Source organism: Enhydra lutris, unplaced genomic scaffold (assembly GCF_002288905.1).
Source record: "Enhydra lutris kenyoni isolate GAN:26980312 unplaced genomic scaffold, ASM228890v2 scaffoldscaffold13, whole genome shotgun sequence".
Taxonomy (NCBI): Eukaryota; Metazoa; Chordata; class Mammalia; order Carnivora; family Mustelidae; genus Enhydra; species Enhydra lutris.
In genome coordinates, this window is record NW_019154097.1 from 42,670,416 (window position 1) to 42,694,388 (window position 23,973).

At 54.0% G+C, this 23,973-nt stretch overlaps 1 protein-coding gene across 1 annotated transcript in view; it reads right to left on the minus strand.

Moving 5' to 3' along the window:
• Positions 1 to 15,970, minus strand: part of LOC111146240 (polypeptide N-acetylgalactosaminyltransferase 17) — a 439,328-nt gene extending 423,358 nt beyond the window's left edge. Inside the window, exon 1 of the mRNA XM_022501704.1 lies at positions 15,733 to 15,970. Coding sequence (XP_022357412.1) covers positions 15,733 to 15,970 — 238 coding nt within the window. The remainder of the gene's footprint in view (positions 1 to 15,732) is intronic.
• Positions 15,971 to 23,973: the final 8,003 nt, after the last annotated feature.

Consider the following 23,973-nt stretch of genomic DNA (forward strand, 5'->3'; position numbering starts at 1 on the left):
ACCATATAACTAAAATTAATGTTGACGAGGTGTTTAATAACACCTCAGGGAAATGTTTATCTAAAAATGCTAAGAGAAAGCACAAGACACAAACATTTATAGGCAAGCATGATCTTAAAGACGCAAGAGCGTTTACAGGAAAGAAAGAAGACGCTCTTATCTTAATGCCGTTGAGCTATAACAATTTTATTTTCGCATTTCTATTGTTCCCTGTTTCCCGACTTATCACGGTGAACACGCTAAGTTGATCCCAGAAATGCTCCCTTAACTGCCACAGAGACCACCTGGCTGCCACCTCCGTCACCTCAGTAAAGCAGGAGAGGCAGACGGACCGACAGACCCTGGCGCACGGTCACCAGGCTGGAAGGGACCCCTCTATTTCGTGGGCGGCCTGCCTCTGCTCTCACCGTTGAGCTGTGTACCTGCCAACAGTCCCTTGCGTTTTTCCCAAACCTCCTCGTACCAGCTGTGCTTGTTACTGTAATTATGTAATTCTATTAAATTACATAAAGGGATGACATTATGAGTTAGGATAAAAAAAGAGGGTGACTGTCTCGGTGAAAACCAAGTTGAATGCTTTAGAAAGACTCAAGGCAGGGAGAAAGCCACGAGTGAGCAAGGATGCCATTAGAGGTGGCTAAGACAGCCACCCAAGATTAGGGGGGAAAGAAATTCATCAGCTCTGGAAGGTTTCTGCATAGTGCAGAAACATGCCTTCTTCGAGTCAACAGTCACGTCCAAACACATCCCCGTCATTTTCAGGAACTCTGAGATGACAGGAGGCTTTCTTCAGGAAAGGCACTTGGTGCTAAGGGGTGAAAAGCATTACCGGGGATGAAGGCAAAACTTGGACGAATGGAGGGCGTGGGGTGGCTGCGGACCAAGCACGGGTGGCCCCGTGCAGCACGGACTCCTCCCAACAGAGCCTGGAGGGGGAAACCATCCTGGAACCCATTCCCAGGTCTTACCCAGGACGTAGGGCTGCACCAGGAAGAGGGAGCAGAAGGGGATGGGGGAGCCAGTTTCTGAGAACAAAGTCTGAGAACAAAGATGGAAGGTAGCGCCTTGTAAAACCAGAACCACTGCTACAGCAAACCGGCTGAGCAAACACCAGGTGACAAGCAGGTTTTCCATAAAAAGGTAAAACCGTACTCCCAGCAAACAATGAAATATAGCACCCAGACCCAGCTTATCCAAACCCAAGACATCTGGATGGCGGGAGAGGTAGGCGTGGTGCGGACGGAACGGGTACACACCGTGAGCCCCAAAAGGGAGTGCCACCTGCTGGGGTCCCAGCAACGCCCATTGATCGCAAGGGTAGGTCTCGTGTTTGGTGTTCTTGTAATAAGAGAAAGAAAAGATGGGTTTTGAAGGTATATTTCTGCTCTTGAAATGAAGAGGCAAATGCTGGCAACAATGTTAATTGTGTTGGGAGGTTTAAAAAAAAAATGTATCTACAAGAAGCCAGGAATGTATCAAACATCCCACATGAATAAACTTATCCAAGCCTCCCAGCAGCCCTGCGGAATCAATGTTTTTAGAGATGCAAACACTGAAACCCTCCACGAAGCCTTCCGCAGGTATGAAGGCGTGAAAGCTTCTGCCTCCAGGAAAAGAGAAGGGAGCACTTCAAGGCACGGCGGCCGCCCCGTCTGTGGCTCCCACCTGCTCCTCAGAATCACCCACCGAGCTTTCCAAAAAGAAGGATTTCCAAAGCCAAGTCCGATGCGGGGTATCCGCAAAATGTGAACCCCCAGGGGGAGGGATCTGGGAACCGGGACTTTTCCCCAAAGATTCCCCAGTTTCACAAGCGTCTTCACCAGTAGGAAGCTCAGACCGGCATGGGAACCACTGGCCTCTGGGTGCCCTGGCTCCGGAGTAAGGAAGTGGCAAAGCCCTAGGCACGATGTGTCCAAGTTAGGACCGAAATACAATGTTCTCAGCCTGGGCAAAGTGAGATGCTGATTTGTGTCTTCGTTCCAAGACCAGAGTCCAGACAAGCCCCCTACTTCCCAGTCTACTTCACTAGAAGATGAGAAGCTTAAGGTATTTATTTCAACTTCTGGGGAATAAGGTGCTCTGCAGGTTTGCAGTCTGTCTTCTTTGTAGAAGAACGTTCCGGACTCCCCCGCCCCCCCCCCAACAAGTAGAAAGTCCTTTGTCTCCTGTCGATACAAGCTCTGTGGAATGTATTCCTGTACCTCCTCAAAGACCTGAAACAGCGCGATGTCAGAAACTCCGGTGTGAGGGTCCATGAGTCTGGACATGATGCTCAAGGAGATGCTCGGGGGAGGGGTCACAGCCATGGTGCCCGGCGGTCCAGGCTGAGCCAGGAATAAGACGTTGAAGTTCTCGGCCAGCCGACCGGCTCTGCAGCGATCAGGCTGCTGTCCACAGTCCGTCGGTGGCACATGAACCTGAGACTTAGGGAAAAAAAAATCCATGACCCACTTTGACGTCCATACAAAGTCTCGGGCCCAGTGCTGGGTCCATGAGGCTCACGCGCCGCCAATGTTAGCTACTGTGTCGTGTGCTCCTGTCAGCCCCCTCAACGCCATCGTCACTGGGAATCCCTTACTTCTTGTGGGTCGGAAGGAAAAAAAGACACTTTATTGCGCACAAGGGTACTGGCCCGGTGTTCTGGTTATGCATTGCTGGACGACAAACCAATCCCAAAAGTTACTTGCTTGAAACGATGACCACATTGATTTTGGTCACAAATCTGCAGTCTGGGCAGAGCCTGGGGGTGGGGACCGCCACTGTCCACTCCACCTGGCATCAGCCGGGGGGCTTGCAGACCAAGGTGGGGTGGGGCAGGGTGGAACAGGGGAGAGGAGGGGAGAGGTGAAAGGTGGCATGGGGGGAAGGTGGGCTGAGGGGATCCCTGGGGAGGGGGACTGCGAAGAGGAAATGGGGGGAGAGCTGGGGGGTGGCCGGAACAGGTGGGGCGGGGGAGATCAGCAGGGAAGGGTGGTGGGGTGCGGTGGATTGAAGCTCGCTCACTCTTGTGTCTGACCACCCCCCCAGAGACAAAAGCAGCCGGGAGCTGGACCCTCTGACACTCTTCCCCCTCCCCTCCCCTGCTCCTTCCCCCTTTCAGTCTTCCCCTCTCCCAGAGCAGTGGCTTCAGGAAGGCCTGATTTCTGACTTACGGCCCAAGGCGGCAAAGATACACATCCCCAGAGAGAGTGCCTGGTCGACCCTCCACCATCCCTTAGATCCAGCCTCTGAGGTCCTGCAACACCCCTTCCACTGGACTCCAGCCTCGAGAAGGCGGTCCCTAAGGCCACCAGTAACACTCGAAGGCAATTACTGTGCCTTTTAAGCTGGGAACAGCATCAAAGAATTTGCAGATATATTTGAAAACCACCATGCCTACAAAAGCCCTTCCTGGTTCTTCCAGACTACACGTTCCCTTGCTGCCCAAAAATGGAAATCCAGAGCGGACCAACCAGCGTTTACATGAAAAGGCACTTCTGAATCCCTGGTCTGATCCATAAAAATCACAGGACTTCGACACATGTTAGGTCCCCTCCAGGCTTCGCTGGGGAGAAAAGCAGTCCCAGAGCGGCTGTCTTGGTCCAGGGAGCCCCAACGGCTCTGCCCACCCCTGCTATAGCAATCCCAGGATCATTCACCAACATTCTCCTGCCTCCAGGCACTCTCCAAGGTATTCTACAAATGCCATCTGGTATAGTCTTTATCGTATGTCTATGAGCAGCTGCCGTTTTTCAGTTAGGTAAACTGAGGCCCAGCACCCCTGAAGGGCCCCAAACCCAAGGTGTGGCTTGGCTTTGTTATGTAGCCAAAGGAAGTCTGGGAAAATCTATGGACTTCAAGGCCCATGTTCAGTCCACGGCACGGAGCAGGTGGTTGGGGAAGTAGGGAGCTGGGGGTGGGGGGGTGGTAGGCAGGGTTGCATGGCTGGCTCTCCTCCTCCAGAACTCGGGGGCATTGAACTTTCTCTGCTGGAGACGAAGCTTTCGAAAGAAGCGTCCCAGAGAGGCAACCAAGAACTTATTATACTCTAACAAAACTGGGTACCATGAACGTGAGATCCTTTCTTGTGGGGAAGCAGAAGGACAGATATGGGTTTCCAGAGCCCTGATGAGGAAGCTAGAACCATCCCCCAGCTGCCAGGCTGTGGGGGCCACGCGCCCTTCACGGGCAGCAGCTGTGCCGAGCTGACCTCTGAGAGAAGAAGAGGAGGGAGAGGACACTCGGCTGTCTGCTCCCCCACCCAAGGCTCTAGAACACCAGCCGATGAGGAGCAAAAAAGACTTTTCAAACCACCCACTTAGTAACTCCTGTTTGGCTTTTGTTTGCTCCCTGAACTGCTTTGCACAAGTAAACACAGCCCAAGGGTTCTTGTCTCTTCCTGAGTGTTCACCTTCAGCTAATGAAGGAAGACACGAAGCCCTTGAAAAGATATTTCATAAGATTTGTGTATTTTAATGGAAGTTGCAGCCCCCTTCTTCAAACCTTCTGGAACCAGTTCAATGGCAGGAAGATGGGTAGGGAGAGAAAAAAAAAATCAAAGTGGATTTTAGAACAACTTGGCAAATTAGCAAAGTTTGTAACATCATTAAAGAGCTCTTAAATATTCTTCCCTGAACTCCATTTTTATCCTGTGAATGCATTTCAGTAATTGCTCTAAAGGAAATTGTGGAACTTTGGCACAAACATAAATGTTTGCATGATTTAAAATGCAGTGGCAGCAAAGATCATGATTTTTTAAATTGCTAATTCTTAAGCTAACCTTTTCAGTTTGTCTCATCTTGAAAAATGCCAGTTCCTATCAGCAGAAGCTGTAATAAAGACAATGCATATATTATTTAGTTCTTTATAATTGCAAACAACTTAGCTGTATTTCAATACTTATCCCTCAGCTCCAACATGGAGCATAAGTAGGGGATGATTACAATCATTCCATCACTCCGTAAATAGAACACCGGGACACTGAGAACAAGACTCTTTTCTTAAAGCCAACAGATCAGACAGAGAAGCTGGTCCAGAGCCAGATGGACTCCAAGCCGACCACCTTACCCCAACCCACTTATTGTTTAGCTCAATGAGTACCTGCTGGTCATATTAATCAAGGTAGAGACCTGGAGTAGACAGGCCAGCCTGTCTCTTGGGGAGACCAGGGTTCCGGCTCCGCCTGACTAATTCAGTCAGGATTAACACTAGCTGTTTTAACAGCGAAGCTCCAAGATCTCAGCTGCTTAACACAACGGTCCAAAGGCACAGGGACATCGGGAGAGAGCTTCAGAGTGGGGGGCTGTGTTCTACCCAGTCACTCACAGACTGAGGGTCCTTCCACCTTAGATGCCACTGACAGGTGGACTCCAGGGCCACCACGAACGGGTAAAGAGAAGAAGTGCGGGGACCCCACGGGGACGCGGGGCCAAGCCTGACAGTGACCACATCGCTCCCACCCGCCTTCTACCAGAACTCCGCCCCGTGGCCTCCGCGCACCTGCGGGCAAGGCCAAAGGTGAGCTCTGTGCCCAAGACAAATTTCTTGGTGAAAAAGAGCATTAGTCCCACCAGCCCGACTGAAGACAGGATCATTCTAGGCTGCCTGATGTCAGCGGCCCCAACGCAGACCCTGATCTGGTCTAAATGGCACCGTCAGAAAGCCTTGTTCCCGCCTCCCAGGAGCTCCAAGCTACAGTTCTACACCACGTACTCAAGCCTGGTCTCTCGCACAGGTCAGGGTGGTGAACAGGCACGAGAAGGGTGAGCCGCAGCCAAAGGGGCATCAGCGCGTGGCCTCGTCTTCCCAGAAGCAGGTGCGCCCGCAACCTCCAAAGCCCCGCACATCCGTCCGGGCCCGGGCCCTCGGCTGGATGGTGCGGCTCCGACTTGAGGCCTGGTTTCCATTAAAAAACAACCCTCGCAGGATGACACTGATCTTGCCCAGTTAAAGCCACCGTGAATACCAACAGGTTGGAGACCGGACTGTAGAGAGGGCACAGGGCAGAAACCAAGAGCAAAGCCTGCCCCGGGCTGCTGAGAGTTGCCCAAACGAAGAAGAAATTAACAATGTGCACTTGTCAGCACTCTTGTTGTGCTAATTTCCTTGCAAATATAAGCAAAGCCTTTTAATTAACTTAGTATCAATTTCATTTTTCTCACATTTTGTTCTAATTATGGGCTGGATTTAAAGCTCTCGCAGCATAGTTTAGAGCCCTAGAATTAACAGCTTTACAACTTTACACACTGGTAACTGCTAAACCGGAAGGAAGGAAGGTTCCCGGCCACCATCCTGCCACTGAGCCCCCACGCCAGTCCCTCGGCAATTCCCCGGGCCAGTCACCAACGCCAATCAGGACTGGGTGTTGGCGCACCCAGGAAGCAGTGAGCGTCCGTCTCGCGAAGGGAGACCGAGAGAGGCAGCAGATGAGTGTCTCTGGACGACTTACCTGTTTTTCTGAGTTTTAGCTTCCTTAGTATGTAAAATGGGCTTCACAGTACACGTACCTGTGATGTACAATTCAGAAGCACAAAACACTTGGTATGTATCAAGTGCTCAATAAAACCACTGTGCAGGTAAACTCTGGTATACATATGTACGTACTACATATGGTACATACGATAACACTACATGCATATCGTACCTTCTACGTACAATAGTACACATTGTACTTCACCAAACCTCAGAGGCCTCTGACTGTAAGTTACACAATTTTTTTTCCATTTTTTTAAAATTTATTTATTTGTCAGAGAGAGAGAGGGAGCACACACAGGCAGGCAGAATGGCAGGCAGAAGCAGTGGGAGAAGCAGGCTCCTGCCGAGCAAGGAGCCCGATGCAGACTCAATCCCAGGATGCCGGGATCATGGCCTGAGCCGAAGGCAGATGCTTAATGACTGAGCCATGCAGGCATCCCAAGTTATACCATTTTTACGGGGAAGAAATGCTACCAGTTAAACTATGACACGTTACCGACCTTAAAATGAACGTTTCAGAGACACAAAAATGGCTATTGACAAAACACGGCTACAGTTTCGATCTGTGAGACGTCTTCAAGACAAATTTCAGTTAACCAAGATGCCCAGGACTTGAGTATTCTAGGTAATCGGTTTCTGGTTGGCCAAGAGTCTTGCCTCATTTTAATGTTCATTGAAAAAGCATCAGGAGTGTGGAAGGGATGGCAGACACCGTGGATTTGTAATGTAAACCCCATTCCCTCTTTGGTATTTTGCCTCAGCTACACTCACTTTCTCCAGAAAGTTCTCTTGAAGCAAAGCTGGTCATGTGACTATTTTCCAGACCACAAACAGGGCATGCCAGAGACACTTCTGGAGAAGATTTTCTTCCCAAATTAGAAAATAGGAGATGCGGCCTCTTCCCTCCTTGCACAAAGATGCAATGTCTGGAACTACCGCAGCCATCTTGCAACCATGAAAACCAGGAGAAATACAATGTCATAAAATTATGTCATCATAATGACCTCATGATGCCCAACCAATCCTAGGTACCACTGCTTCTGGGCTTGTCAAGAGAGAGCCCATTCCACGATGAATTAATTCCTAAATGACACAGAGAAGGGTTTTTAGAAACGAATAAAATGTATTCTCTTGCAAACTCTTGGCTCTGACCACGTTAACACTTCGTTATAATACAAGAGAGATGAACAAGGGCTAAAAGCCGGCCCATGCAAAGTACTGTAGGAGCCCAGAACACAGGACAATTAATTCTGACAAGGTGACAGGGAAGGTTTCGGGGATTAAAGGGATTCTGAACGGCTGTTGGAGAATGTGTGAGGTTTTAATAAGATGGGGGGGTACTCATAATCTGAGAGTTAAAGGACCCTACAGTCATGTAGCTCTGTTTATACACACATCAAGTTTGGTCCCTAGAAAGAGGGTAGAACTAGAACCCGGGGGGCCCATTAGTTCAGTGCGCTCTCCACAGGGACGGACAGCACCTAACAAGGCATGTCTTACCATTAGATACCCCTCAGTAAACACTAATCACACAATTAGCCATTGTGTCTGAGGCGAGGATGGAAGGAGGCTCTTGTGGAACCTTCCTCCCTATTAACTGTCGGCACGCTGGTGTGCTGGTGTCTGGATGTGGCTGCCCGCAATTACGGCGGTGGGTTATTACTCATGCATGGCAAGGCAGAGGCTCAGCAGTTAGCAATGACAGGGACGTTATTAAAAGGGAAAACTTCTCTATCAGTGGCTGAGCCAATTGTCATCCTTGTGTCAGACTGGACTAGAGACCCGTGAGGAACAATAACTATGGCAGAAGAAGGTCTTTCAACCAAATGAGTCCTGCATTTTCTTCAAGAGCTGCAGGCATCAGGAAAGGGGGGCAGGGGGAGGGAGGGAAGACCCTTCTCCCCCATGCTGCACCCCCTGCTGAGGGGCCACCCCCCCCATCCCCCACTGAGGGGCAGCTCCTAGTCAAAGGCCATCCCGCAGAGCGTTGGCTCTCCCGGACTTGCGGGTTCCACCTTCTGGTCCCTTGGGCAGCAGCTGGGGACGTAGGTTCTGCCCCCACAACACAGTCCTACAGCTGAATCCAGACAGGGTAGCAGGACCCAGACTCCAGGTGATGGCCTCAGCAGGCAGAGCCAGGGGAGTCTCAGCTGGGCCAAATCCTGTCTGTGGTGGCTGCTGCAGAGACAGCCGGGGAAGAATGGGCTTCTGTGTCACCTGGGAGCAGTGCGGGCAAGGGGGGGACTGGGCTCGGAGTAGACAACTCTTCAACTCCTCCTCACCGTGGCCCCCCCAAGGAGTCCCCCAGGCCCCAGGCCACCTGGCTTCCTCTCTGGCTGGGGAACAGAAAGGGAGACCCATCATTAAGCACTGGACAAGCTGGGGGCATCCTAAGTGCACCCCCCCCCATGGTGGTTCTTTTCCTCCAGAATAAGCTGTCCCAGGATTAGGGAGACAACAGGTAAGTGGGGCAAAGAACACAGGGAGGAGGACCCCGGAGGCACCAGCAGAATTCCCGACAAGACGGCTGTCTAGGCTGGATAGGGAAGGACAGAGCCACAGGGAGCCACAGAAGGCTGGAGGCTAAAGGGGGGGTGGGGCTGGGAGGGCCTCAATGAGGTTGAGAGCAGCAGGGGAGGGCAGGGGAGAGCAAGCTCAAGGGGCGTGCGCAGGGCAGAGCTCTGAGGGCTGATTCTGATTTCCCAGGGAAAACCCTTCCAGGTGCCGACTCTTAGCCTGGGATGTGGCCGAGGATGGAGCTCCGAGGGGCGGTGCGCCGGCGTCTCTGAAGCTCGGAGGCCCAGCTCGTCTTGTAGCAGAGGCACAGCTGGGCTGGAGACGCCAGCACCTATACCCGCCCTGGATTTTAACCCACTTTCCCACCTCTTTGTGCCTACACTGAACCGTGACCTGACATCAATTTCCTTATGGCACCATGGTGTCCTGACCACTAGGGGCCCCCCAGCCTCCCTGTGTCCACAGAATTGAGTCCAAACCAGCCTGGGACTCCAAGCAGTGTCCACCTGCTCCTCCAAGCCCAGCCCCACCTCACCGGCGAGCTCCTGCCACGCGGCATCCCTTAGGTCCCCGCCCACGTTTCTGCCTCTGTCTCTGCTGCCCCCCATGCCGGCCACTCTGTGGGTTCCCAGGCCTGGGCCCGGACCATCGTCTGTGACTTGCTTCCCCATCAGGTCCCCCAGCAGAGTGAAGCTGGGGTGTGGCGTGGGGCTCTGACCACGCGTGTTCTAATGTGCACCTGTCAAAACTTCTGAGTGCTCAGGTTCAAGTTCAACAGTCACTGACCAAGCACCTCCCTTGTGCCCGTCCAGGCCTCAGCCCCATACTCACGCCAGCAACTCTTCCAGGACCTCATGGGTCCCTGGTAAGACCACCAACGCACCTTTCCCCTGAGACCACAGATGTCTGCCCCCTCCGTATCCTGGTCCCCAGCCCACGCCTGCCAGTGCCCATAATACACGTGAGCTGCTGTCCTGGGGTCCGAGGTGTAGATGCACATTTCTTCTCCTAGGCCTCACAAGCGTCACCCAAAGGCATCATCTTTGTAAGTCAAGTGGGAGAGGGAGAAAGGAGAAGGAAGAAGGGAACAGAATTTGGCCTCAGACAAACACAGGAGGAGAGACGGATCCCCATTAATTCACAGTCCAGGCAATGAGAAGGAAAAGGACTTGCTATTGTCCCTCTGGAGAGTCACATTGCAGACAACAATGACCACAGTCCGCCACAAAGCATGGCTAGCTGCCTGTCGTGCATTTAGGCCAAAAATATCTGCTGAGCACCTGCTATGAGCTAGAACACCTCCCAGCATCCGGGACGGGACGGAGGCAGGCTGGCAGGGTCCCTTCCTTCCAGACGCCTGTGCGTGATCCCAGCTGCCACACACCAGGCCTCGGGGCTTGGCCTGTCTGCTCCGAGTCCCATTTCGTCTGGCCTTACAAGGACCCCCTTTCTCAGTCGAGAGATGACATGCTTTGCCCAAGGTCACGGAGCTAATAGGTACCAGAATCGGTCATCCAATCCAGTCTGCCTGATGCCCAAGTGAGCAAACTTCTGTTTTTTTCCCAATTGTATATTCTTAGAAGAGACTTGCCTGCTATCTGATCCCAGATTTTCTTTGTCTGCCATGAGCCTCACAGCGCCCATGGCCCCTTCCTCCCATGGCCGCCTCTGGCTCTAATTACCAAGCCTCCTTCCTGTCCACAAAGGACACTCCCGATTTGGCAACAGCAAAGGTCAGGGGGTTGGGTTTCTTCCCTGAGAATGGCATGGTGGCCTCTTGCCCACCACCTCTGGGGCTGGGCAGGCGGCGGCCAAGCCCGCCAGGAGGGCGCCTGTCGCACACACCGCCTCCAAGGGCTCCCCATCCCGCAGGACAGGTAGCTGCTCCAGATGCCAGCCGCGCATCAGAGGGAAAGGAAGGGAGCCTGCCCGCCCCGCCCTGCGCCCAGACCCTGGCTCTGCTGACTGAGTACCCCGTGAAGGCCCGAGCTGCCCTGACCTCCTTCTGACGCTCACTGCAGCCACTGATTCTAACACAAACATTTGCCTTCTCCTCCTCCCCATCCCTTCCCTCCTTCCCATAGCCAGGGCCCGTCCCAGGCAGCTCTGGAGTCTCCAGGCCAACCCTGGGCCTCAAGAAGAAGTGCCTTCGAAATGCCAGCCCTCTCTTTGTGACTCCATCTGGAGGCCTCCGAGAGCAGATCTCGGCCTCTGCCTGGCTGTCCTGGGCTGTCAGACTGTGGGGGGCTGTGCCAGGCCGGCGCCCCGGGGGCCCCCGTGGGATTTCCGCAGCTCACACCCCAGCTCCATCTGCCTCTACGGCCTGGGGGCAGGACTCCGACGGGTCATTCTGGCTTCTCTCCGTTCCCACAAAGACTGTCAATTTCTCCAAGCCACCCCGCTTCTGCTCAATATCCTTCTGAAATCTAAATTTGGAAGCAAACCTGAATCAATCGCTTTTCCTCTTACGACAGAGCTGCCCTGGGCTTCACCGCACGGGGGTGGGGTGGGTGGGTGAGGGAGGGGGTCGCCAGCCAGAGCTTGGGGCTGGCATGGGGCAGGGCAGACAAGGAAACGCTGTCTTCACCCTGACTCCTCGGGAGGGCCCTGGGCTGGGGAAAACACCCAGAAATCTCGGCGCTGCCCTTCCCCGGCTGTGTCCTCCTGGCTAAGTCACACAGCATCTCTGCTTGTCACCTCTTTCTCCGCTCCAAAATGAGAGAAGCAAATGACGTCCTCAGAAGGGGCAGGAAGTGGACAAGTCCTGGGCAGAGTCCCATGAGAATCTCCACAAGAAATCCGTCCGTCCCCAGGTCCGCAGTTCCTAATGCTCGGCCTGAACCACGAAGCCACCATTCCGTAAAATATTTCAACACAGCATTATTTTCCTCTCATGGAACCCTTTGAGAGTTTCCAAATTTTCTACAGTAAATATGAATGAATTTTCTTCTCCCCAAAAAAGGAATATAAAACCATATTTGTGTTATAAGAAAGCACAGATTCAAAGAAAATATACTGAAATGCTTTTTTCCCTATGCCAGACAACGGCTTCCCTTCCAAGGTCCTCTGGAGGGACTGGAGCCCTTCGGTCAGGACAGGGAAAGACCAGGCCAGCCTCACGAGGGCACAGCCAAGGTGGAGACGAGATGGCTTCCTCACACTGGGTCTCCCCAGGCGAGTCTTTCTAGCTCCCTCCCCCTCCCCCGCCCGACCCAGTCCAACCCAGCCAGGACAGCGTGGAGACTATTTCCCTCCTAAAACTAGCTCCCATCCATGAACCAACCACATCCCATACAAGGTGCTATTGGTTAAGGCTTGAAGGATGGAAGTGGTATTAAAAGGTCCAAAAAACGGTTCAAGCCCTTGAAATGCGAACCATCCAGTTCTGGCCTCAAAAGACAAACCCAGGGAAGCAGGAGAACATGCATGAACACGTATGACAAGAAAGTTCACGCACTCGGAGCAGGAGGAGCCCAGACACGTGGCCTGGCACAACCCCGCCCCCGACCCCACTCCCAACACCACAGCAAGGACCTTGACCGGAACTTTAAAGGAAGGAGGGATGCAGAAAGGGAGCTGGGACAGCAAACCCAGATGACGTCCCCAAGGCTGGGGCTGACCTGTGGAGGCCACAGTCCGAAGGCAAATGCTAGGCCTTCCTTTGAGCAGATGGGTCAGGCTGGGGGAGGGAGAAGGCACTGGCAAGGTGGGAACCTGGGACATTCTGGCTGCTGCTGGCTGGGGCCGGCCCTGACTAGCAGCCCCTAGGCTTGCCCAGGATCCTCAGGAAAGAGCTGCTGGAAGCTGGGCGCTTGGGGAGCGGGGCTTCCCACGCAGGGAGCTGTAACCACATGTGATCAGTGCAACGCCACCACGAGAGACCAGGCCCAGGGCACGGGGCACAGCGTCCCGCCCAACACCCAGGGGCAGCAGTGCGGGACTTGCCGGAAGAATGGGAAAGCAGGGGCCAGACAGAGTCCGGAGGGGGAAAACCTAACTCACTCATCGCCGTGTGATTTCCCTGCATCTCTGAGTTCCCAGCCTGCAGTAAGAAAAACACAATAGGAGCAAGAGCCTGTAACTGTTTTTCCAAGGACAGGATTCGGGATCTGGGCACTGAGAATCTTAGCAGAGAGGCTAATTCTAAGGAAGCCTGGGGCCTCCTGGCCCCCAAGCCCAGGGTGGGGGGCTCTCAGGACACCCAAGGAAACCTGTTCCCGGGGTGAGCAGCCCCTCGGGACAGCAGTGCTCACGGCCAGGGAGGGATAGAGCTCTCCAGGAGTGCCTCCTGCTGGAACTTCCTAAGGGTTCAAAGGAAGGTTTAAGAAATTGAGCAGCCTTGAACACGTCATCTCCCACTCCATACCAGGAGGGCCGGACCCCAGTCGCCTTGCTCCTATGGGATGCCTGATGCTCCTATGGAATGCCTGGTGCTCCCAGGCCACCTTTAATTCCTGAGGAATAAAGAACACCAAGGTCAAGGTTTCCTTCTCCTTCAGGAGCAAGGGATAGAGACAGGCTGCAGAGCAAGTGGACACTGGAATCCAGGTCCCAGGAGACCTCGCCACCCTCGGCCGCCCGTCCCCAGCAGCAGGCAGCCCCAGCGGGCCTACTGCATCAACAGGTAGGACGTACAATGCCCAGGACGAGGACAGGCATGGTGTGCCGGCGGTCAGGGTGGACAGGAGGCTTCTCCCCATGTCCTGACTCCTCCCTGCCCTCTTCCTCTGGGCTTCCCTTCGCTCCAAATTACGCTCAGCAGCCAGGAAGACAGCACCCACCGATTCCCAGCTGGAGTTCCTGGCCCAGGAAAGGCTCTCAAGCCAGTCTTCCCACCAGTCCCCCCTCAGAGGCTGCAAGTTAAGAAAGCTCCGTCTTCCCACCGCACGGCGGCCAACCCAACCAGCCCCAAGGGCCGGACACGTCCCTCAGCCCCCAGGGGACTGCTTACATGACAGAAGAGCACACATGCAGAGAAGCCCAACACACCCCCCAACCCGCCACGTGAAGCAGGCTCTCGGCTTCTCAGAAGTTCCCACCCCAACCCCAACCGGCGGGCACTGACGGGTGAACAGGTTTTCCTCTTTGCTTGCTCCATATAGGCAGTGGGCGGTGGTGCAGGCCCCAGCTAGCCCGGATGTAAAGTGTTCGGCCTCCACCCCAGAGCTACTGAATCAGAGACTCCAGGGCTGCGTTCCAGAAGCCTGTGACTTAGCGCACCCTCCACCGACTCTGACGCACGCCAGACTGAGGCGGGCCAGTGCCGCACCGCACTAAGAACCTCAATTCTGGAACAGACCATCCAAGTGCGATCCCCAGCCCCAGCTCCTGGCTAGGGGATGGAGCGCGGTACTCAGCAGGCCATATCGGCCCCTATCTCCTGGGGTTGCTAGGAAGACTAAAGGAGTCCCTGCATGTGTGTGCACTGAGTAAATACCATTTAGATTTTATTATTCCTCTTTAGGGCATGTGGGGTGTGGCTATACCAAATTTTGTTTCCTAACTGAAACCAATTCTAAACGACTTGTGTCCCTGCGTGCAGCGTAACAGTGAGACCCAGGCTATCTTGGGTCCTATGGGTGGGTCTTTGGCAGGTGTCTGAGTAGAATCAAAGGCCCACCCCATAAGCTTCTAATTTATCTAGATACCACTGGGGATTGCAACTACCCAGGGCAGATACAAGTTGAAAACACCCCCTGGACACTTGTGACATGACACCAAGAAGACCAAGGCGATATTTCAGATGATGCTCAGAGTTCTGACCATATCCCACCTGGAAGGACCGAGCAGGGATCACTGGGGAGCAAGCATTACACCAATTATTATTATCATGGTCTTCATGATTATTAGTGGTTCTGGAAAAAGCTTAGGAGGGTGGGCAGCAGCCTGGGATCTGCCTTGGATGCCAGCCCCATGAACCCCCCAGGAGCTGCCTGGACTCAGGTAGCTGACACTCACTCTGGCCTTGGGGACAGCAAGTGTCCAGTGACCTAACAGTCCCCGGGCCAGATGTGGCCAGGGCACATCAAAAGTCTCCCCCCTTCTCCAGAAGCACGAAGGAGAACGTTTCACACGGGGCAGATTCTGAGAACTGCCATTAATTGGATGGCCCGCCTCGCTTGCTACACTCTGCAACGCTGCCTCCCCAGCCCACCAGGAGCTGCTAACAGTCGCCCTCAGGCTGCTCTCTGGTGAGAAACCAGGTGTGTTTTTAACAGCAGCTTCCACCCAGGCGGCAGGAAGGGAGGGGTCCTGGTTATCAGCTGTCCAGCCGGCCTCCCGGGGAGATGACACACTCCTCAACTCACTGCCCAAGCACATTAGCTCCAGACCCGAGGCCCTGACTTTGCACACATTGAAAGCCCGCCAGTGTCCCTCTCTGTCTGACCCTACCGAACGCGAAGCTGCAGGAGCTCCTTCCTCCAAGTCAGCCGGCCAGCGTCCCCGGTCCCCTTCGGCCGCGCCACTAGTTTCTGCACTCCAGCGGGAGTCTCCAGGTAACGTGCCCACACGCGGAGGCCGGGAGCCGGCTATACCGACACGGTCCCACAATAAAAGCAAACTTACAGGGGGCCACAGGAGAAGCGGGTCATTCTTTCCAGCAGCCCCGGCCTTCTGGCCCAGACAGGGCAGAAAGGGGAAGGAGGAGCCCGCGGGAGCCGGGAGGGACCGGCTCCCCCGCACCGCGCGCAGGGCCCTAGGGATTTCAGGGTGCCGGGCCCGCCCGCGAAGAGCCCCGTGGGCGCCGGCGCGTGTCCTTACCGTTCAGTTGCCGATATACGATGTCCTCGAGCAGAGAGAGGCGCTTCAGGACCGCATCCTGGATGGGGCTGGCGCTGTGCGCGCTGAGGTTGGCCGCCTCGGCGCGCGGCCGAATCTCGTGGAAGGCGTCTCCGCTGCGCACCGAGATGGGCCGGCACTTGGCCAGGAAGAGCACGAAGCCGGCCACCGCGATCAGGTTCAACCCCAGCAGCACTTTGACTCTTCTCAGTGAAGCCATCAAACACGCCCGCCGGCCCTCGCCCCGGACCCGCGCCTCCTAGGGCTCCGGCGAGGCGCAGGGCAGCCGGGGCCCGTGCGAGCCTCACACTCCGGGCGGCCGGCGGGGCCCCCAGAGGCTCCCGGCCCCGCAGCGCGGATGCTCCGGCGGCGGGGAGGACGGGGCGGTCAGGGGGACAGCGAAATCGCTCCCATGGAAGCGCTGGGTGTGCAGAAGTGCTCCCGGAGACGCCTGCTCAGTTCGCGGCGCTCGGCCCCTTTGGGCGCCTCCGCTGCTCCGCGAAGGGCCGGGGGTCGGGGGTGTCTCCGCGGCACCGGCAAGGGGCTCGCCGCTGGCCCTCGGGTCGCCGGGAGCGGGGCTGTCCGGGCGCCGCGGCGGGAGCTGCGCGCAGGTGTCGGGCTCGGGTTTGCCGCCCGCCCGCGGGGAGCGCGCCGCGCCTGGGGCAGCACGGCCACCACCCTGGTCCGCAGGCTGCCGTCGCGGCGCGCGGTCTTCGGCCCTGGACCCGCTACCCCGGGCGGGCGCCTTTGTTCCGCTCACCGCCCCGCTCCATCGCACCCGGCGGAGGGGAAGCCCGCGCCCGGCGCCCGCATCCTCGCGGCTCCGCAGTCACGCTCAAGTCCCAGTTACTCTCAAAGTGGGGGCAGCTCTAGGGGCGGGCCAAGGGGCAGAGCGCGACGTCCTCTCCGCCCCTCGCGCCGGGGACACCCCACCCCGCCAGCGAACTCACCAGCGCGCACAGCGCCGCGGGCGCCGGGACGCGTTCCAAGCCCCAGCCCCACGCCGGGAGCCTTCGGGGCCTGCGGGTCGCCCCGGCCTCGCTGCGAGCGGGCGCGTCGCGAGGCCGGCCGGAAGGAGTCGGACCTCAAAAGTCACGGCAGTTCCCTGCCCCTCCTGAAACGGCGCGGGGAGCGCGGCCGCAGGGACGCGCGCGGGCGCCCCCTCCGCTCGCCAGCACGGGCCGCGCCGCTCGTCCCGCGCCCGCGGAGCCGAACGCCGAGTCTCCTAATTGGCGGACGCAGGACACCGCCGCTGCGGCACCGAGAGCGCCCACGGCCCCGGCCCCGGCTTGCGGAGCCCGGGGGAGGGGGGGGACCGCGCAGGTGGCGGCGGAGGGCGGGGCGCGGCCCGAGGGGACCGGCTGCGGCGCCAGCTCCTCCCCCGCCGCCGCGGGCCAGCCTCTCCCCGGGAGCTGCCGGGCGCACGGCTCCCCGGTCGCCGGCTCGTGCGCGCGCACCCGGAAAGGGCGGGGGCGCCTGGAGAGTGGGCGCCGCGCGGGGGTGGGGAGGGAGCGCTCAAGCCATGCCGGCTGCGGGCGGCGTCGGAGGGACCCCCGCGCCTCAGCGCCCGCGGGGCTGGCGGGTCCGCTCCATCCCGGGCGGCGATGAAGACATCCCTCTCCGTGCGCTCGCGGCTCCGCGCGGCGTGGCCGGGAATGGCTGGAGGGAAAACCTGGCCTGGAGACCCGGATCTGCGACTCTGGGAGCCGGGCCGCGCGCCCTGGGCTGGGTGGGCTCTGTCCGCGCGGAGATGCTGACCGTCCCCGCCGCCGCGGGCGCGTCCCCCTCGTTCCATCGCAAGACGCACGTTCGGGCGGCCGGATCTCCACGACTCTTCCTCTTCCCAGAGCCCGGCGCTGGGAAGGCCGGAATCCAAAGACCCTTCTAGATCCACTCACTTCCCTGGGCCTAAGAAAGAACGCGGCCGCCCCCTGATAAAGAGCGGGCAGGGAAGGCCAAGCGTTCTGGGGGTTTCCACCTCACCACCCCGATCTCGCTGAAGTTTTTCTTTCTGCTCTTGGGGTTTGGGGTTTGGGGCTTTTGTTGCTGATTTATCATTTTAACTTGATATTTTTAACAGAGGAGTGCCTGAAAAAATAACAGTTTTTTAAAATTTTAGTCCCTTGGAACTCGGTGCCTGGGTTCAGTCGGGTCTTCCTGGTTTTTTGCTTTCTAGCACCTGCAAAAAGTGAATACGAAACAGGTAAATGAAAAAGCCACATAAAAAGCCCCAAGGGATCTTTTCCTGCCACAGGTGTTGGGCAAGAAAGGAGCCAAGGGACTAGAAACCTGAGTTACTGGGCATTGGTGACGTGACAGGCACCAGGGCAGGCAGGGTCCCGACAATGTCTCACAGGGAACCCAGATGGAAGCCAGTACAATCAGTGGAAACTTCTGCAAAAATAATTTTCCACGTTTACTCGGCCTCAAGACAGAAGGCAGGGAGGCTGAGACAAGGGGCTGGGACCCCCAGTAAGTGGCCATAAACCCAGGTGGGTCTGACGCCCCAGCACATGCCTATTTGGGAGTAGGAGACAGAGAGGGAACACCCACTGAGCCATGGAGATGTTTCCACGAAAGATGCAACTTTAGACATTTCTTTTTCTCCCTCCGAGACAGGAGAGGTCCTTAACCCAGATTAACTGATGATCTTACCAGCGTCTTGCAGGGTTCTCTCCTCCCCTTCCACAAGCATCCTGGAAAGCTTCCGCATTCTAAACGGCATCTGACACACTGTCAGGCTCCCGTCTTGAGCCCTGTCATCACACAGAAGTGACCCACTCCAGCAATCCTTCAGGAAAATTTCCCACTCGCAACCCCAAACAAAAACATGTTCTCCAGCCACCAGCAACCCCTGTGTCCCTCACCCAGTTTCTAAGCCCGTCCATCCCCTCGTGAGTTCCTTGCCTACCCTTCCTGGTTACACTTTAGCTCTGATCACGTATTTATTTCAAACACTTCCCCAGCAGTGACCGCAGTTCACACACTCCTTATGCGTATGCTCACACCGTGCCCAGCTCTGAATTACAATCTCACCGTCTTCATTCTTGCACCCACGGATCCAAGCAACAGAGTGTGCTTAGGGAAAACGCCACCACCCAAAGCTTGGAGACATTACCAGTTGGTGGTATCTAACTTGAACTGGATCCTTAATTCTTAGTTCCATGATCCTAGCCAGCTCCTCCCCCCAGAGGTGCCTGAGATACACTTCAGAAGCCCATAAACACCCCTCAGTCCAATACAAAACACTCACATGTGTGTCCTACGGGCATTTTTCTGGGGAAAAGACCCCCAGCTTCCATCAGATTCTCAATGGTGGTCAGAGACTCCAAATACTTAAAACCCTGCCTGGGATACGTTGGATAAGCAAAAACATAATCAACTCAATATTTATTGCATGCCAGCTGCCTAAAAAGTCAGTGGCTCCGAGGTACACCAGGTTGGTAGAACTCTCTGGTTGTTTGCATAGATAGAAGAAAGAAGACTGAACGAAGGCCAGCCTCTTGTACAGATGAAGTTCAAACTGAATGAATGAAGAAACTGAATTGAATGGGTTCTGCTAAGAGTGTTCTGGAAGGAGCACTCTTAGCCATTTAAACCACATACATAGAGATGGAAGGACCCATTTGCAGAGTCATCGATTGTCCTGGAACCAGAGGCTCCCAGAGGGGTGGGCAACCTCCCTCCATCAACGACTGCCATCTGTCTACACATCACTTGTCCCAATCCAGCTTGTAAAAAATCAACAAAACGACCCTTCCGAGCCTCTGTGTCCTGCTCACCAGGAGCCACTGGTCCTAGTCCCCCTGTTACCAAGAAGCACATCCATTCTTGACTTTTGGAGGGCTCTAAAACTCTTTCCCAATCATAAAACTCAGTTAAGCTACAGATACTTCTAAAAAGAGGTTTATTGGCATGTTTGTTAAGGCAACTGAAAGGGGGGTGATGGGTGTATTTCTATCCACGGTTCACGAAAGATTTCTCCTCCACGTACGTTTTTCACACATCAGCCATGATGTGAAGCTTCTGACTGGTCTGTTTCACCCTTCCTTGCCTGTTAGAAATCTCTCACATCTCAGCCTGGTCTGTCACAGAAGCTAGAAAGAGCTGGAGGTTCATCAGGAAGAGGAGGGGCTCATGTCTCTACAGGGGCTCCGCCCAGCTACTCACTCTTGCTGGAAGCGAGGGCTGGAGCCATCCTTCCCATAAAACCCTGAACAACAGAAACTGGGGGGCTTATTTGATTTCTTTAATAAGATAGAACTGACATATAGCATCATATTAGTTTCAGGTGTGCAACACAATGATTTTTACCTTTGTGTAGGTCAGGAGACAATCAGCGCAGTAAGTCTGCCACCTGTCACCATACCGCGTTAGACTTTTTTTTTTTTTAATGCGATGAGAACTTTTAAGGTCTTCTCTCAGCAACTTTCGGATATGCCGTACGGTATTAACGACAGTCAACACGACGTATTTACTTTATAGCTGGCACTGTACACCTTTGGACCCCCTTCACCTATCCCCCCCACCTCTGGCAACCACCAGCCCGTCTGTTTTCTGCATCTACGTGTTTAGGGTTTTGTTTTGTCTTGTTTTAGATTCCACATATAAGTGAGATCATACGCTCTTTGTCTTTCTCTGCCTGGCTTACTTCACGCTTTTTTTTGTTGTTGTTTTGTTTTGTTTTGTTTTAAGAAAAAAGGAAGACAGGAGTCTGCCCTTCTCCCTCTTCAAGAATCCACCTTGAGGGCTTGTGTTGGGTGCCAGTCGTAGCTGGGGGGACCCTGAGCAACTTACCTCACTTCTCTGGGGGCATTACCTGCTTCCCCAGCTACAAAACAGCGATAACAGCCTTTAAGGTAAGCACTGTGGAAATACACAAGGACCACCAGCTGAGGACAAGCAAAGGCTGTTGATTCAGTTTGCTGTTGCAAGAGAGTCCCTGGTGTTTGGCAGAGACTCAAAGGCAGGCAGAGGAGAGAGTTTGATAGTAAAAAAGTTGGGGGGGAGGCAGGGGAGGCTTCAGATAAGCACTGATTGAAGGCTGATGGCCTGGGAAGCTGGAGGCAGGCTCGCTAGGAGTGGGGCATTCTACGTGATGGATGAAGGGAGCTTTTATTTGGCTTTCTTTGGTTGGTCCTAAGTTGGAAGCAGGGATAACAATTAGGGAAGCTGGAAATTACTGAGCAGGTCCCCACCATTTGCAGCCAATTGTGTGGGCTTTCCAGGCTGGTGGCCACAGAGGTTGAGAGGATCAGAGCCCTAGTGCCCTGCCTGGCTGTGAACTTCAGCCCTCTCAACACTCAGCACGCATTGGTTATTATCAGCATTATTAAAATCACTAGAACCGAGAAAGGCTAGTCATGGGTAGAGACACACATTGAGACCAGGTCCACCTGTGGGAGAGACACAGGCCGCCTCCCAACCCCAGAGCCTTCTCCTTTGTTCCAGTCTCATCAGCCAGGAGTGTGTGGGCTTCCAAGATGGGCACACAAGACAACCCACTGGGGGATGGGGAAAAATATTCAACCTTCCGTTTACTGTGATCCAAAATAAGAAAGAAATCAAAAGCTACTGACATTTCATCTATGCAGTGAGAGTCACACAGGTATATAATTTCTAAAGAATGGCACATATAGGGCACCTGGGTGGCTCAGTGGGTTAAGCCGCTGCCTTCGGCTCAGGTCATGATCTCAGGGTCCTGGTGATCGAGTCCCGCATCGGGCTCTCTGCTCAGCAGGGAGCCTGCTTCCCTCTCTCTCTCTCTCTCTGCCTGCCTCTCTGTCTACTTGTGATCTCTCTCTGTCAAATAAATAAATAAAATCTTTAAAAAAAAAAAAAAAAAGAATGGCACATATAACGGGCATACACATCTCACATCTTTTCCTGGTAGGGACCACCATCAAAAAGCAATTCTTGCCTACTGGCCAACTTGCATGGAAACCCTGGGGTTACAAATGAAAATTCTTCCTTCCTATTACGAGTTGGACTCCTCCTAAAACTCAAAGACCATTTGAAGGCCCACCTTAGCATCCCAGTCCTCTGGGAAGCCCTATCAGGAAACTCCGGATGACTCTCTAGCTACAAATTAGCCACAGATTTATCTAACAATCTACAAAGTACCTGCTCAGTGTTTTGTTCCGTAATTGAATGTTTCTCAAGTACTTGTCATGAGCCATGGTGTCCCAGGCATTGTGGGGTTTATTGTCTAGGAGGAGAGGTAAGTCACAGATAAACTATAATACCAAAATCACTGAGTTGCACTTAGGAGAAACAATTCCACCAAACCGTGGGGAACAGGTGGCCTGGGCGTGTTTGTTCACAGAGTCCCAGGGCTCAGAGGGCCCAGTGAAACTAACTGCTCTGGGGACGGCCCTTCCCTCCTCCCTGTCCTCAGACTCCTTCTTATTTTTGCTCAGGGACTCCACACCCTCCCAAGGACAGCTCTGTTGGGAATGCTGAGGCCGGGAAATGCTCTTCTCAGATATACATGAACCTCACTCTGGTGCTCAGTATGCCCAAGCTTCTTTTTATCTATATCTGCAATTTTTTTTTTTTTTTTACCACAGCTGACACAATGTTACATTAGTTCCAGGTACCAGGCACAGTGATGGGTTAAGTCTCTACATTGTTGTGTTCACTACCAGCCTAGCTGTCCCTTTCACCACACGACCCTATGACAATACCACTGAGTGTATTCCTTAGGCCATGCCTTTTATCCTCACGACTTATTCATTCCATGACCAGAAGTCTGTATCTCCTACCCACCTTGACCCATTTTGCCCATCCCCCCTGGAAGCCATCAGTTTGTTCTCTGTATTTATAGGTCTGATTCTGCTTTTTGTTTGTTTATTAATTGGGGGGTTTTCTTAGATTCCACAGATGAGTGAAATTGTATGATATTTGTCTTTCTCAATCTGACCTATTTCATTGAGCATAATACCCCCTAGGCCCATCCGAGTTGTTGCAAACGGCATGATCTCATCCTTTACATGGCTGCGTAGTATTCCACCATCTGCCCCGTCTTCCTTATCCATTCATCTGTCAATTTGAACATTAGGTTGCTTCTGTATCCTGTCTATTATAAATAATGTTACAATAAATGTAGAAGGGCATACAGCTTTTCAAAGTAGTGTTTTCATTTCTTGGCATAAATACCCAGTAGCAGAACTATTGGATCATAAGGTATTCTTATTTTTTGAGGAACCACCATACTGTATATGCAACTTCTCTTAATTTAGCGAATATTTGTGACAACCGGAAGATTGTCTGTTATTGGTTCTAAGTGAGAAAAAGAGAGCAAGTGTGAATAAGGAACTCAAAAGAAACTTTTCACTGTCTGTTCATTGCCCGTTGTTCCTGTGAGTAAAAGCCCTTCTTGGACCCTTCTTGCTTTGGCTTCGGGGTGAGTGTGAGCATGTGCAGGAGAGGCCGAGAAACTGGGCTTACCCTGCCATGGACCATCGCATGCTATGTGATGCGGACCCTGCCCACTCATGTGAAAGGTGTTACTGGCCATTACAGACCAACAGCTTTTCTATCATCGGTGGTAGGTTGGGCTCAAGATTAGCTCTGCTGGGTAGTTTCCTGCGGCCTCAGGAGGTGGCCTTTGAAACTACAGCTTCCTGGGGCTTGTTTGCCGAATGCAATCACTCGTTTGGAGAAAACTCCCAGGAAAGGATCATTTCCGAGAGTCCACAGCTCCAAATACTCTCCAAATATTCTGAAAAAGAACAAGGCTCCTGGAATTCTCAAGGTGCAGACGGAATTTCTGGAATGAATAGAAGTTGGGGGTATTTTGTCTTGGCTAGCTTTACCTTCCTTCATGGCCAAGGACATGTAAAGGGATTGTCCCCCAACTTCCCCAGGCTCTTGAGTCACCTTCTCCTTTAAGATCGTCCCTTGTAGTCGCTGCAAAATGTCTAATGTCCTCCCCCAGTAACTCCTAAGGGTAAGATTCTCTGGGGTTGGTCATCTTCCCCTGGCTGTCCTCATGTCACCACCTCACGCTCAAAACCCTTGGGTTTCCAGTCAACATTTTCCATGTCTCTGTGCCCCCGCTTCACTCTTTCCTCCAAACTAAAGATACAGGTCCCGTATTAACTATGAAAGATTACCACAAACGTAAAGACTTAAAACGACACAAGTTGGTCTTCCGGTTCTGTACGTCAGAAGTCTCGCTGAGCTCAGATCAAGGTGTGTGGCGGCTGCACTCTTTTCTGC